The 16,225-nt window shown below is 38.3% G+C and overlaps 1 protein-coding gene across 2 annotated transcripts in view; it reads right to left on the bottom strand.

Moving 5' to 3' along the window:
• LOC143861157 (uncharacterized) overlaps positions 1-14,479 on the bottom strand; it is a 31,207-nt gene extending 16,728 nt beyond the window's left edge. Inside the window, exons 1-14 of one of the 2 annotated variants that reach the window (XM_077372084.1) lie at positions 14,287-14,479; positions 14,004-14,172; positions 13,772-13,875; positions 12,814-12,939; positions 12,510-12,650; positions 11,668-12,377; positions 7,931-8,052; positions 7,733-7,824; positions 7,045-7,273; positions 6,851-6,911; positions 1,276-1,424; positions 1,081-1,151; positions 811-984; positions 504-575 (exon numbers count right to left, since the gene is read on the bottom strand). In XM_077372084.1, the coding sequence (XP_077228199.1) occupies positions 504-575; positions 811-984; positions 1,081-1,151; positions 1,276-1,424; positions 6,851-6,911; positions 7,045-7,273; positions 7,733-7,824; positions 7,931-8,052; positions 11,668-12,377; positions 12,510-12,650; positions 12,814-12,939; positions 13,772-13,875; positions 14,004-14,172; positions 14,287-14,388 (2,322 nt within the window). In that variant the 5' untranslated portion in view covers positions 14,389-14,479. Of the gene's footprint in view, positions 1-503; positions 576-810; positions 985-1,080; positions 1,152-1,275; positions 1,425-6,850; positions 6,912-7,044; positions 7,274-7,732; positions 7,825-7,930; positions 8,053-11,667; positions 12,378-12,509; positions 12,682-12,813; positions 12,940-13,771; positions 13,876-14,003; positions 14,173-14,286 lie in introns of those variants that run through there. The other variant, XM_077372085.1, reaches the window with a different exon arrangement.
• Positions 14,480-16,225: the final 1,746 nt, after the last annotated feature.

Below are 16,225 nucleotides of genomic sequence, written 5' to 3'. Positions count from 1 at the left end.
GTGAGCAATATGTAAATGAGTTAGCGAATAGTTGTGCGGCTGTGAAACTATATAGTTAGTTATTCCCAACTTTTTCATGTTGGCCTTATATTAGTAAGCCCTATGTATTTCAATGAATATTCCAAGTGAAACCCAAATATTCACTGATCAAGGGACAAAATGCCTTTACAGCTTTATCACAGCTTGGTGCATCAACATCCGTCTCAAAAATTATACTATAACAGAAAAATATCAGTCAAGGTTAGAAGATCAGTTTTTATTTAATTGGAGCACACGTCACCAACCAATAGTTTTCGATGTCCCATATGAAAAGCCAATAAAAAGAAGGCAAAAATCAGAACATTAATCCATAATTAAACTAAACAAAAAAAATTGAGATTACTGACAACACTACGAGTTTGAACACCCATTAGCTAGACCATATAAGCAGAAACAAGGCAACACGCAAACTCGGCAACTATAAATACCATGGAAAATCGAAGTCATAATAGAAATTTTGTTACCGGGAAAGCAAAGTCAAGTAGAGCTGTTTGATTGCTTCCGAATTTTGTAAAAAGGAGACCTCCAGGATGTGACTGCATGGTAAACAGTGTACAGAAATCAAGTAAAGGAAAAAATTTCTGTAATAATAGCAAAATTCATTCACAAGACAAATAAAAAACAACTGAAGTACAAATAAAGCACCAACAATAGCAGCTAAACTATAGAAAGAAAAAAACAGCATTATCTTCATCTTGTAGCTATGAATGTATCTAAAAATGTAACGAGGTACAAACCAAGCTCCCCAAAGCAGTTGAACTATAATATTACCTTTTCTTTCCGGCCGTCAATCTGGGTATGTGAGCCGATTACGACAACATTATCAGGAAGCTTTTCAAGCTTGCTCTTAAATGTTGGATAAGAATCCGAGTTGCCTATAATAGATTTCTCAACGTCTTTCATAAACAATATGAAAGGGCCATTTTTGCTTTCACTACATACAACCTGGGAACAACAAATAGAATGTAATTAATGCATTTACTAGAAAGTTCTCACCTGAGTCCTAGATGTTCACTTGACTAAAAATAGAAATGTGCCCACCTCAAACAATGTGTTTATGAGTAATTTGTCCATATCCTCTCCAACAGTAGTTTCCAAACAAAGATCAGCAACTACAAAAGAAAAGAAACTCGAGCAACTCAACATAAAAGACTATGGCGATAAACATAGAGATTAAATTAATGATTCTACAAGTTTCAAAGTTTTAAGATAACAGGTAATAAGTTAGAAAATCACCATTGCAAAAGAATCCATGATTTCCTTCACATAAGCCCCCGAGGTCAACACCTTCAGGAACAGGTTTATCAAATCGCACGCCAATTTTAGCTGAAAGATTGTCCTCAAAAGGTAGGAGAACTTTGCCTCGATACCCAAAACTTGGTCCTCTAAGTATGTAATTAGAAAGACAACACGATAATCAAATAATGAGAACTCCAATAAAGATCTTAAGGCATAAGATTCACTATGAAAAGTAGTAAGCCATCAGAAAAAATAAAGAAATCCCAAAATATCCACATTTAAGATAGGTAGCTACATATATCCATAAGAGATAAAGTGATGCAGTCAAAAATCTAGGCTGAGCCAACCCCAAACAAAGTGAGCATGGATGCAAAAATTGGGCAAAAGAGGCTAGATATATAGTTGAAAAAAAGTACTTCAAAAGCTAAGAAAGAAGATTGTGTGTGCTTGTTAAAGAAAAGTAGCAAGCTCCAACGTTGCAATAGAAGACAAGGCAGTGATAGTTGAACGATTTTTATGTTGTGTGTTACTTTGAAGGAAGATGTTAACGGAGCAAGAGGCGATTGCTCGAACAGAAAGGGACCAGAAAAGAATTCTGATAGCGAGGGAAGTAGATGTGAGGATTGGAAGAGGAAATTGTTAGGAGAAAGCGACGAAGGTAAGGAGAGAGAGAAAGTTAGAGACTGGCTATGCTCCTGCTGCAAATCGGTGAACTTTAAGAGGAGATTGGAGTGCTGGCGTTGTAAAAAATAAAATAAAATAAATTGACCCGCCAAGAATGCAAACATCACTAGCTGAGGGAGATAAGAAAGAAGCAATTGAGTAACTAACAATATCCCAAACAGACGAGTTTCATCAAAGATTGCAGAGGAAGAGCCAAAACTCCTCAAAAGAAAATTGCAAATCCAGGAATCGGACAGGGGATTATCAGAAGAAGAAGCTTCAAAGGAAGTGATTTCCTGATGCAGGAGCATCCCCTGAACACTTTACATCGGCCCATTGATAGCCTGTTAGTTTAGGATTACTGAAGTTTCCCTTTTGCTTTATTAGTATTGAGCATGTAGGGTAGTTTAGTCATTTGGTCTTTTTACATGCCCTTTTTAGTCATTTGGCATAAATAGGGGTAATGTTGTCATTTCACATAGTATGTTGTCATTTCACTTTGTATGGGCTGGCTATATAAAGCCCTTTCCCTCTTTTTTTTCTTTTTTTTTTTTTGTAAATTTTTGCTGAGATTTCTTTTGTTTGATTTTGAATCTAGATCTAGATCTAGAGCTCTTTTGGAGGGAAATTTTCCCTTCGAAGGGAAATTTCAAGCAATTAAAGGAAGGTTTCTTGAGCTTGGTTTCTTCATCTATCCTTAAATTGCAAGGAAGTTCACCAGATCTGAGCCTTGGTGTCACCACACCAAGTTCCATCAAAAGCTTTGGATTGAATTCAACGAAGAAGGTGCTGATTGCAAGAATATGTGTTGAATGAGCAAGTTGCTGGAATTCAAAAAAAGCCAGTGAGTTTTTGTGAGAATTTACGGTTGAAACTCCATCTGTGTAAGTAAACGATCCTCAAATATCTTATGTTTCATTTTATATGAGTTTTAAAGCTGAAATTAAGCCATTATGCAAGATCTGAAGGAATGAGTGTAGCACTTTACCTTGATCCGTGTGGACAGTGAGCTGTGTGTAGGTGCTACATTAAATGTCTATTGGATCTGCTTTTAATGAGCTTTTAAGCTGTAGCCTTTTAACTTTTAAGATCTATAAGATTTCATAGAGATTGGCTGGTGGATAACTGTCTTTTCTGTATACTTTCCCCAGTTCCATTGCTACCGCGGGCCTTACGCAATCGATCGGATCATATAGATATCCCTTCAACACAACATAGGTCATCGAAAGGATCTCGGACGACCCACCAAAGCACGAAAGCCAAGATCTTTTAGAAAATGGAGCAAGAGCCCTCTCTAGCAATGGCTTGTCTCATTACATCATTTGCAGCTACTTAATCAAGGATCGTCTATTTAGGCCGTTTCTTCTAACTCAAATTCTTGGATCTGAAGCTCAAGCAGCCACTTTGATATATTTTTGAGTTGATTCCTAAGTTGTATATTTCGTTTCGTTTCAGCCGAAACGGGCTGAAATTTCGATTTCGGTTTCGGTTTGGAAACAGGAACAAAATCCGGTCGGAATTCATTTCATTCCGGATTTCGCTCCGTTTCGGCTGAAATTGACTGAAAGGGCGGAAATTTTTTAATTTAAAATAAAATAAGGGAATGCCATTATAGCCGTTGGGACTGATTTTGTACCATTCTACCCTCATTTTATGACTGTTTATGACAATTTTATAGCCGTTGGAAGGGTATTTTCCGTCTTTCCATATCCACAAGTATTCACACCACTATATATACCCCATTAACCATTGTTTTTCCACACTCTTCTCTTTCACCATTCTCTTACAAACTTCATTTACACACTTTCCCACCAACTAAGATATACTCTAATCTTCTTTTAAACTCTTCAAGCTTCTCTAATTTTCTAACAATTTCTGATTTTTTTTGCATTGTTTCATATTTTTAACTATTTAAAAAAAATTCCCTTTGGAAAGCAAAATGAAAAGTTTCGACCGAAATGAGGAACGAAACGGCCGAAACACCGAAGCGTTCCGTTCCGGTCGCCAAAACGAAACGGCGAACAAAACGAATTTTACAACTTAGGTTGATTCTCAATAGGGTCTACATGAATATAATAAACTTAGTTTTGGATCTGAACCAAAACGAGAGGGAATGGAATCTGAGTATCATGTACATGTCTCTAAAGATGTCTAAAAGATTCTAGAATTATGTGGAATGTAAAGAGTACCAGTAGATAGGTAGGAGGCTCTAGAGATATCTAACAGTTTCTAGAATTATATAGAATATTCTATTCCCGCCTAATGTTGGTACCACTGGTTTGGGCTACCACAATACAAGCTATGAGGTCGAGGAAATGAAGCGCGGGGTAACTCGAAGAAGGTTATACAAAGAAGCCGGAGAGGTCATGTCTATGCCGGAAATCAGGCCGACTCTCAACAGTCACTTTTGGAGAGAGGTGACCTATATACTGACCAGATTAAAAGAGAAATTTTGTCCAATCCTCTCCCAATCTTCACAAGAGAAACTCTATATCATGAATTTACGAGGCTTGTTGTGATTCCACACATCCATCCAAGAGAAACAGATCAAAGTCCAACGAGTTTTGTAGTTTTATCCTTGATAGCTGATCTGGAAATATTCATAATGAGGAGCAAGTATTTTACAATTTTATTTTACAGAGGAAGAATAAGTTGCAAGGGGAAGGAGAACTAAAAGTCAATAATCATTTAATTAATCATAAAATTAATCAAAAAGTCATACATTAGCCTATATATAGGCAAATGACAATCCTAAGAGACTAAAGTACCCCTAAAATCCCTAAAAGACCAAAATAACCCTAATAATCCCAAAATATCCCCAAATTATCCCTACAAACAATTAAATACCAAAAATATCCCTATAGGGCCTCTGAGTGCGGCCCCGCCTAGAATAAGTCCACAATGGACGTTTATGATCCCCATCAACTCCCCCTGTTGAAAAAAGCACTCCTCCGGAGAGTGAAGAGTGTGGTGTTGCTCCGATATGACGGGGTCCAAAAGGCAATGCTGCTCCTCTTTTGTTTAGTTGGCTTTGAAGATGAACTAGGCTTGGAACCCTTATCTTTATCCGTAGGTCGGGCAAGTTTTAGCCTAATTGTTTTAGCACAATGCTTAAAGACATACGTATTTTCTCGCCCGTAATGAATTACGTCCGTATCATAAATCCACGAGCGGCCAAGTAAGATGTGGGCAACATCCATGGGCAGGACATCACACCATATCTTGTCTGAGTAATCGCCCATTTGAATGGGGAGAAGACACATTTGTGAGATTGTGAGACTAGCAGGGATTCTTATATGCTTAAAGACTCAACTCAACTCAACAAAGCCTTTGTCCCAAACTAGTTGGGGTCGGCTAAAATGAATCCTTTAGAAAAATTTCATGAAGGTGAAAGGAATCTACCCGGCTCTAGTTGGGTTCTTCTACGTGGATCATTTTCTTCCATTCTATCCTATCTGCTTAAAGACATACATATTTTATCGCCCGTAATGAACTACGTCCATATCATAAATCAACGAGCAGCCAAGTAAGATGTGGGCAACATTCATGGGGGACATCACACCATATATTGTTTGAGTACTCACCCATTTGACTGGAGACAAGACACATATGTGAGACTGGCAGGGATTCATATCGACCCAGGCGACCTTATACGGTTGCGGGTGCAGTTTGGGTTTGAGTTCAATTCTAGCAACACCCGCTTAGGATAGAACATTCATTGAACTCCTTCTGTCGATGACGATCTTACACATTGTCTCTGCATTTAGGATAAGTGTGAAAAATGTTATTGTGATGCCAATCCTCTTTCTCTGCAGGCGTGTAAAAAACACACCTTACTACAGTAACATGCAAATCAGCATGTGTACCATCAACATCATCATCCTCTGCCAAATCTACAAGGTCTAACAGCACAATGTCTTGCTCGTCATCTTTAACCTCAAACAGGTTACCTTGTTCCTCATCGGTGGTCACAATGCGGTGTGGGCAACAGGAAACTTTATGACCCTTAATGTGGCAGTTGAAGCACTCTGGACCCAGATGAGATTAACGTGAATTAGTAGGTGCACGTACCATATTCCTACTAAAGGTTTTAAACTTCGACCGAAACTCAAAATTTCGGGTTTCGGTCGAAAACGAAACCAAAATCGATTATACCCGAACTGTAGCTTATTTCGGCCGAAATTTTGAATTTCGATCGGAAATTCGTTTACCCCGAAATTTCGTCCGAAATTTAAGGGATTTCACTCAAACTATGGATTTTTTATAACTATTTAATAATATCCCAAAATTTCAGCCGAAATTTCCGAAATTTCGGTTGAAATAAAGTTGGAGAAAAAATAGCTGTCGAGCAGATTCCGTGGGATTTTGGCCGAAATTTCGGTTTCAGTGAGGACCAAAACGCATTCCGAAACCGAAATTTGAAACCTTGTTCCTACTAGTGGTAACTGCCTGACTAGGGTTGTTACTATATCTAGAGGCACTATTGTTACTCCTAGATGCAACTGGACCAGACTGATGAACTCAACTTGTCCTTTGAGACAAATTGAATCGAGATGACCGGGCCTCTATAACATGAGAAGTCCCTCCTTTGGGGTTGGGAAATCTAAGATATCTCTCAATTTCCTCTAGGGTTGGGAAATCTAAAATATCTCTAGTTTAAGGCTTATTAGCATCTTAGAAGTAGGAAAATTTCATTGTTAAAATTATGTCAAATAACAGTATACTTGAGAAGCAATATAAAACCATCTACACAATCAAAACTCAATGGAGAACTATAAAACTCATCTGACTATTTACAATGATTATAGAAACTACTCACAACAAATTATCAGCATCTACATGGAAATGTTGAATAAGATGAAACAATTGAGAAAAGTACTGCTAAGGTTTCCAAATTTTAGAATGTTACCTTGAAGGAGATGATGTTGTATACACACCAGGAACTAAACCCACAAATCTCACCCTGTCACCTGAATATTTCAAATTTCAAAACTTTAGCTAAATTTCAAATCCCAAAAACATTGATACCCCAAAATTAAAAGTTAAAGTAAATGGACAAAGTCAGTGAAAAAGCCTTTCACAGTAGCACATAGCTTGATCTACCTATTTTAAATAGATGATTCTTAGATTGCCCAGTAGATGAAGGTCCCTCTAGTTTTGCTTGAGATTCCATACCACAAGAAGAAAGAGGATTTGAAGGGCCAGGTATATCAGCTTCTGTGGCTGACCCGATTGTGCCACCATGTCCTGAACGTTGTTGCTTGGCACAAATGCAGGATTTTTCTGCTCGTAATCCATCCTTAAGAAATTCTATTTCCTTTGTAGATAAACCCTGCAACATATTTTTAATTAGTGACTGATTTGCAAATGCTATGTCACAAATATCGTTCTCAGGAATTTGTTGGCAAGGGAAAATCTCGGGATACATTAATTTTATTTTTATTTTTTAGGCTTTAAATCTGGAAAATGATAAAAAATTATTTAAAAATACATAAATATATAAAATTTAAGAAAAATATATAAAATAAAAATGTCATAAAAATATCGTAATATTGTCACGATATTTTATGATAAAAATGAAAATATCGCTACATTTTTAAAATCTCAGGATAAAAACATGATATTTTGAAAATATCAGAGATATCTGTGACATAGGGCAAATGATTTATCTATCAGCAGTCAAGCAAATATAACAGGAAGAGCTCAGACCACAGAACAAGTTAATAAATAAAAGCTGAAAGCGCTTCACTATCATGAAGAAAAGATTGACTTGGGATGCTTTGAATCTTACACCCAGAAATGAGTTAGTGTCGAATATAAGCAATTTAGCACCAAAGTGATTAGCAAGTGCCTTTGACAACATCTCTTGATATATCTCGGATCCTGCACAGATGATTACAAACAATAAATAAGCCCTGCACTTGGTATAAGTTCAAAAAAAGAGTTAGCATTTCCTAGAGAAAGCTTGAGGTGGATTGTCGTAACTCACCAGCTGGACCAGACAGTAAAATTCGTGGGCTTACAGTAGGTAGTTCTGACGTAAATTGTACAAATTCTCTCTTCTTCAAGTGTATAAATACAGCAGAGTTCAACACATTTTTCGTGCTCTCACTGTGACAAAAGAATCAACAAATGCCATTCTGGCTTGCATCAACAAATTAATCATATAATTTTGCTAGCCTAGAGAGAGAGAAGTAGGGAACAGTAGAATATCAAGTGAAAATGTTACACAAAAGAAACACAGTCAGCAACATTCAGGACTCCAAATTAAATGCCATAAGAAACGAAAAGAAAATTACCAATGACCAAGGCTAATTAGGCAATACATTTGGAATTACCAGTGACAAAAACCATTTAGATAATGCATTTGCAAGGTCTAAGACCGGTGAACAATCAGATCCACCTGGACTCGCATTAATAACCCGAAAAAAGGCTCCATAATTGAACCGCATTCAGGCATTGGATGAACAGATGAGTAGTAGTTTCCATAGTGACTCCAATCACACCACGGAGGACAAGATCACAATCATTACAAATACTTCTCTTCAAGAGTTGATCCCCTCTGAAACTTTCAAAAAAAAGAAAAAGAGTTGATCCCCTGTGAATATTTTTCCATGGAGGACACACCAGAAAAAAGTTGTGGCTCTAGGCTATGCATGTGATCTCTAAATGTTGGGAAATCTAGGACCGGTAGGACTAACACTCGATAAAACATAAAAGGACTTCACCAAGAATGAATTATTTTTTTTTAATGCCTAATCAGTTCATCCTCGTAATCAACCGAAGAGAAATAATGATTGCAAATACTCATCGAGAGACCTAAGAACTCATCCAAGACTCTAAGGTAGCTTTTTACACCACCATTTCCATACGGATAAGACCAATGAACAATCAGATTCGCCCGGACTCGCATTAAATAGCCCGAAAAAAAGGCTACCTAAAATTGGGCGTTGGATGAAGTGATGAGTGGCAGTTTCCATAGTGACACTAGTCACACCATAGAGGACACAATCACAATCATCACAAATACTCCTCTTCAGATCCACTGTGAACATTTTTCCTTCGAGGACACACTACAAAAAAGTTGTCGCTCCAGGGTATGCATGTGACCTCCAAATGTTAGGAAATCCAGGACCAGACTAACACTGGATAAAGCATAAAAGGACTTCATCGAGAATGAATCATTTTTCTCAGGATGCCAAATCAATTCATCCCTGTAATCAACCAAAGAGAAATAATGATTGCAAATCAACCTATGAACTAATCGAAGATTCTAAGGGAAAAACCTTCCCTCTGAAGTGGGGTAATTACACTCCTAGGACCAAACCCATCCTAGCGACTCCCCACACCAACTATCCAACCAAAAGAAAGTATTATACTTGTTACCGACACTCGATGAGAGGTGGGAAAACAAAGATTGGAACACCATCTTCCAATTTCATAACAGGGAGTCATCCTCCACCCATTCCCCAAGTCTTCGGCACAAGCCCAGTTTTTTATATTTTGTGCTGACCACCCTAGCACAACGCTCTCCCTTATTTTTTTTAGAATTCTCCACCACCATCTAATGAAAAGGGCATCATTTTGGGCTTTGATCTTTTTAATACCAAGATTACCCACACTTTTAGTACAGCTGCCCATCTCCCAATCGATTAGATGAATTTTCTTAACAAAAGAATCATCATTCCACAAGAAGTTGTGAACAATAATTTCTGTTATATTTGCCAGAGGGGATGGAACCGTATACAAGATAGTATTTGGGAATATTAGATGGAGACACTTCAATAAGGTAATCCTGACAGGGACAGATAGGTACCTACATTCCCAAGAATCAAGGCAAGATTCAATTCTCTCGAGTACCGAGTCCCAATCAAGCTGACTAAGAGAAAACGCACTTAATTGAAGAATAGATGCAATAGATCCCACCTTGTGGAACTCCAAATTGATGTCAAACACAACAATTCGGTCCTTCCTTCATAAGGGATATGAGACACTAATCGAAGCAGCATGGGCCATTGACACCTATGACAATATAATGGAATCATGTACATATTGAAGGTGAGAAATTAGGGTGTCGCACCATAAATGAAGCCCAAATCCGCGGATTTAGAGATAATGTAGATAATGTTTTCCGCTGACAATTTGCTCACAAACTGTTCTTTTATTGTAGTTTTGATAGTTTTTTAGTTTTTACTGCTTTGATGAATCAAACTTCTTTTGAGAGTTTATCAACTTTTTGTGGTATGATGTTGCATATGAATAGGTGATGCTATTAGATCTCTTAATCAAGTAAGATCTCTCATTCATCGCTGGAATTTTCAGGTTCTTAAGTTTCTCTACAATTAAAAGAGCAATTAGAGTTATATTCCTGAAGTGATTGCTGCATCATGTCTTAAATAGAGTAATGATATAAAATGGAAACATGAACCTCAAGTAAAACACAACTCAGCAATCCTAGAGTGAGCCAAGGTGAGAATGTTTCCATGAAAATCGCTATGGAACTCACCCTAGCCTAAATTCACCTCAAGGTTTCGTCTCCAACCAGCATTGAAAAGAAGAAAATTACTAGTTTATATTTATAAGCTCAGTGTAACATTCTACTTGGGTCAAGTTTCCTACACTAGTTGAAGATGGCCACCTCCAAGTCGTGTCTAGCTTTTAATTCTTGGTTGTCAACAATAAGTTTAGAAAAAAAAAAAATTCTTCTCCACAAGTTGGGATAGTAACATGAAAGAATGGGAAGTTTGTATCACCACCTACGAATGCTTTTGTATCCTTACTTTTCATAAAGTTCAAATTGTGTCAACAAAGCCAAAGTAGTTAAAGATGATGGACTGAGGACTCGCAAGTTGATTTGAAGAGAAAATGCATGGAGCTAAAGAGAGTTATACAAAGAAATTTCCATAAGGAACTAGAAAAATAAAGGTCGCAAATTCAAAGCCTTCAACCTATAAACAAATATTTTACAAAGTCCTTGAGGAATCTGACAAGTCGCAGGTCATTTCAAAACACATATAAAGACTCCAAGAAGTGAGACAATAATCCATCATGGCCTATGAGGTCCACCCACAAAGAGCCGAACACTTTGAGATTTGAACACTCTTTTGAGCAGTGTCTCTCCAAGACTCCAGCCATTAATACGAGCAAAAGCTGCCAATGGAAGTGATCAAAACTCAAAAGGCACCCAAACCTCCTTCAAGAAGGTTGGTAATGACCACCTCAATAATGTTTCTCCCGTTGAGAAACACTTTAGTGACCATCAATTTTGATAGGCTATTGAGTTTCTTTCTACCCAGTGTTACTACTCTCAGATGGAATTCCATACTCAAGTTCCCTTCTTCACCCAAATGTCCTCAAGTTTGAAGTTCAACAGAAAACATTTTAAATCTATATATTCAAGTATTTAACAAGAGCTAACATAAACATAGAAGAATTTCAAGTCCATTCTCAGAAGTACATAGACAAACATTAGGCCTAAAGCTCAAGAAGCAAGGGCTCTGAAAACAAATACAGCATTGGAGTGAGAATAGTTGAAAAAAAGGAAAAGAATATTTTTGGAAACCATGAACAAGACAGCATAGCATGCACCAGCAGTGAGTGATTTCAGGCGCTGGAAAATACTATCACATACTCAATCCATTCTAGCAAGACAGATGCTATGCAACTCATCAACAATAGAAAAAGATACAAAAGAGAGCGGTAATCATCAAAAATGGATATTTGTACCTCAAATAATAAGGAAATTTGTCAAAAGAGACTTGGATATCTCTTCCATCAAGAATTCCTGCTTGAAGTTCTTCCTTAAATGCCGCACACTTGGCAGACATACCTGAAGTTGTTGACTGGGAATCCTTTGTCAATTCCTTTCTTTCCTCTAACACCTGTTTAATGATAGTTTTACCCAAATCAAGGTCACAACTAGTTGAGCCAGCCAACATCCGTAAAAAAGGCCTTAGTGAATCATTCACTCCAGAAATTTTTACAATGTCTGCCTCTACTGTAGAATCTGGGATGGCACTGTCGAGATGAAGGTCTTCTCCGGTAGCTCCAACGTCAGTAGAAAGCACAGCAGCAGCTTTCTCACCCAATGGTTCATCAGACACTGGACTTGGATCAGACCCGCATTTTCTTTCCTGGCCATCAAGATCCATCGCCTCAATACATCCATCTGATACGTCGTCACAAGCAGGATGCAGAGGGGTCATATCTGTTCCTTGTTGGGTTTCGTCTGAATTTCGAGCTGGAGGTGGCAAAGCTGATAAATCTTGCCTTAGACTGGATAGAGATGCCAATATGGACGCTCCATCTACAGCTGATGGATCTCCAGACCTTGTTTCAAAGTGCAGGCCTTTAACTGAATTTATTTGACCTTCTGCCATGCCAACTGAAGGTACACCGGATGCAGATAAATGTTCGTTCACAAGTTGCTGATAAATCTATAAATGAGATTAAATTAAGGAAAGTTCCTGAATTACTGTCGAGGAAAGTATTCATGTGATGAATTTTTATTTTTATTTTAAAGGATTCATGTGATGAAATGGACCACAGTGAAATTGACACAAGGATACGTAAGCATGGCACGAACTGAAAATGACCTCATCCCCGGCTGTAAGTGTAGTGCTTGTGTTCTTCTTGATAGCCTTCCCATTCACTTGCACAGAACCCTTGCTCCCTGTGCTCTCTAGCACGGCTACAACATTGCCATCACGCTGACCATGTCGACAAACAATGAGTATTATACTGCATATACACATTAGAAAGTTTACGTCTACAATACAGGAAACAGCATCTAAGTAGACTGCCCCGTGGTTTATACTCCGACCCATTGACGATGACAACCTAGACTACAAAAAAACAAAGTCCAAATAATACCTGTGTACGCCTGAGTTTGCAAAGGACTCCATTTACGGTTGGATCCCTTCCATCCCTTAAAGACAAGTCGCATTGTCTGCTCCCGCCGATCGTGAAAACAGAGCTGCAAACAGAAACATGCGGGTTCTGCAATAAACACAACAAAAGAGATGTGTTGACACCCTAACCATTAACAAATCAACAATAAGAATCAAAATTGTAAATGGGTATCCATAACTCCTTGGAAGCAGACAAAAAACAATACAAGAGCTAACAACAAGAAAATTCAGTAGAAACAAGGCAAGAGCCAACAACAAGCAAATTCAGTAGAATTTTCATGGAAATACGTAATTACTTCTTGAACAAAAAAAAAGAGATCCATCTCAATTGTATACAATAATTCAGCAGAAATTGCATGAAAAATACCCATCATGACAACCAAACAAAGAGATGTGTTGACACTCTGACCATTAAGAAATCAACAGTAGGAATCTAAATCATAAATGGGTATCCCTAACTCCTTGGAAGCAGACAAAAAACAAGGCGAGAGCTAACAACAAGTAAATTCAATATAATTTTCCTGCAAATCTATAATTACTTCTTGAACCCAAAAAAAAGATGCCATCACAATTGTAAACAATAACTCAGAGCTGCAAACAGAAACATGCGGGTTTTCATATAAACACAACAAAGAGATGTGTTGACACCATAACCATTAAGGCCCTGTTCGTTTAAGATTATGACAACTGATTGTAAGTGCCGAACTGATTATTGGACTCGGTTCGGCACTTACAATCAGTTGCCGCAATCTTAAACGTAATGTTAAACGAACAGGGCCTAAAGAAATCAACAGTAAGAATCTAGTTAGTAAACGGGTATCTGTAACTCCTTGAAAATAAATAAAAAACAGATGCCATCTTAGTTATATACAATAATTCAGCAGAAATTGCATGCAAAATACCAAATTCACCAAAATTACCTGCGAGTACTGTGACAAAAGTCTGCACCATGCATTCAATCCAACCGCCTTACTCTGATGAAAACACCATGAAGAGAAAGAACTCTTCGGCTTCTCCACCGATCCTTCAAAAGAAAAAAACCAACAAAACAAAACCCTAATTCAAAAAAATCCAAATCCAAGAACAAAAAACCCCACAAAAAATCCAGAAATTGATAAACTAGAGATCCCAAAAAAAAAAAAAAACACTTACCATCAACAGAAGGCGTGGGTAAGGGAATTAGGGTTCCAACTTTCTCTCCTTTGACGGAATCAGAGATCGGAGGATCGAGAGGAGTAGATTCCACACGATCCGATACAATAGGAGAAGGGATTTCCTTTGTATTATCGACAGATTCTAACGAATTTGTCTTTTTCTCAGCCTAGAAATCAAATAAAAAATATGAAAACCCTAAAAGATGAAAACCCTATAAAATAATTCAATTTGGGGAAAAAACAGAAAAGAAAAAAGAAAAAAGAAAAAAAAAAGCTGAGACCTTTTGGCGTTTGGGGGGAGAGGATTTGTCAGGAGAAGTAGGAGATCTTTTGCTAGGGTTAGGGTTACTGGAGATAGATCCGCTTCTCCTTGTGGAAACCATTGCTGCTTTTTTGTTCTTTGTTCGTCTCTTTTCACCGATCCGATTTTCCTTTGAGAGAGAGAGATATAAGAGAGAGGGGACAGGAGAAGAGATGATATAAAGGGAGTTTCCTTTGTTTTTTTTATGTTTTTTGCCCGGTTTGGTATGTTAATTGGTAAAAATTATTACTGCCATCTTCCAACGTGATTTTGTAGGCATAGTGCGTAGGTTAGTTATATAGGTGCTGTATTTCTAATATACGCCGTGCATAGCAAGGCACTGGGCTTATTTCATACTTGGATGGTGTTAGAATAGATGAGATATTTATCTTTTAGAAATCTTGACCGTTGATTGTTGGGGGTGGTAGATTAGGTAATCGGTTGGATTAGGCAACTAAGCCATATATGGTAATTAGGTTAGATTAGGATTCTTTTTGTATCCTTAGTGGGTAGGTTAGTCCGATGGGTATTCTATTAATACACTCCCTGTATAGGAAGCCAAGGGGTTTATTTCATCCTTGGATAGTGTTAGAATAGATGAGATCTTTGATCTCGAGAAATATTGACCGTTGATTGTTGAGGTGGCAGATTAGGCAACTAAGCCATACATGGTAATTAGGTTAGATGCTGATGGGGTGTAAAAACTCCGGCCTCTCACAGGCCGCCACCTGTCCTGGAGTAGGTGAACTCCAGCCTCTCACAGGCCGCCACCTGTCCTGGAGTAGGTGAACTCCAGCCTATCACAGGCCGCCACCTGTCCTGGACACGTCACTTAGTTTCCCTCTATAAAATGGGGTTCAAAGCTCAAAACAACGGATAATACGAAAAACCCTCTCCACCCTCACTCTTAGACTAGCTCTGCACTCCTGCTCATACTGACTTGAGTGTCGAAAGGCCTGTCCGGAGTAAAACCCAGGTTGGTCTTCTGACCTCGCTTGCCTTTGTGCAGGACTCATCCCTCGTAGCAGGACTCAGCCACTTCGCTCCCCTTCACTCCGGTCCTTCATGACTCAGCTCCTCTGGTCATCCAGCTCAGCTCTTACGTCACTGTCGTACCTATTACCGATTTCTCGGTCTAACAGATGCTTTTGTATGAGTCCGATGCGTACTGTGTTTCTACTATATGCCCTGTAAATAACAAGCCGGGTTTAGAATAGAAGAGAACTTGAACGTTGATTGTAAGGGTGGTAGATTAGGTAATTGGTTCGATTAAGCAACTAAACCAGACATAGTGATGAGGTTAGATTAGGATGTTGCTATTAGGGGTGGACATGGTTCGGTTCGGTTCGGTTTTGGGCTAAACCCAGAACCGAACCATATATAATCGGTTCCCTGAAATTGGAACCAGAACCGAACCATATATGTATGGAACCGAACCGAACCAGAACCATATATAATCGGTTCGGTTCGGTTCGGTTCTGGGTTTACCCAACCTTCACCAATGGCCCTGTTTATTAGGCCATGTCCACCCCTAATTTCTAACAATTCATTCATACAACCTGATTGTGGATATTACTCTGTTTTTGCAGCTGTCTGTTTGTAGGCATTGATTGGATGTTTGGGATCATCCGGTGAGACTAACTTTCTGATCATGTCATGTTCACAACAGGATCTACCAAATAAAGGGTTCAGATCACACTATCTGACATGGGTGGGCGCATATCAGGCCTCTCATGCACTTTTTTATTGTACCATTTTCCATTTTTCTGGCAGTCCAGAGTGTTTATAACTTTATATAGATAGTGAGGTGATTTTATCAAATTGGCAGGGGGTGATTTTAAGAACTTAAGGTGAGAGTCGGTTCTCGGTTCGGTTTTCGGTTCCGGAATCCGAAACCCAGAACCGAACCGAATCTGCAC

This window comes from Tasmannia lanceolata, unplaced genomic scaffold, assembly GCF_043159265.1.
Source record: "Tasmannia lanceolata isolate RefF3 unplaced genomic scaffold, GAP_Taslan_0.1 ptg000037l, whole genome shotgun sequence".
In the NCBI taxonomy this organism is placed as follows: domain Eukaryota; kingdom Viridiplantae; phylum Streptophyta; class Magnoliopsida; order Canellales; family Winteraceae; genus Tasmannia; species Tasmannia lanceolata.
This window is presented reverse-complemented; position numbering and strand designations above follow the sequence as displayed.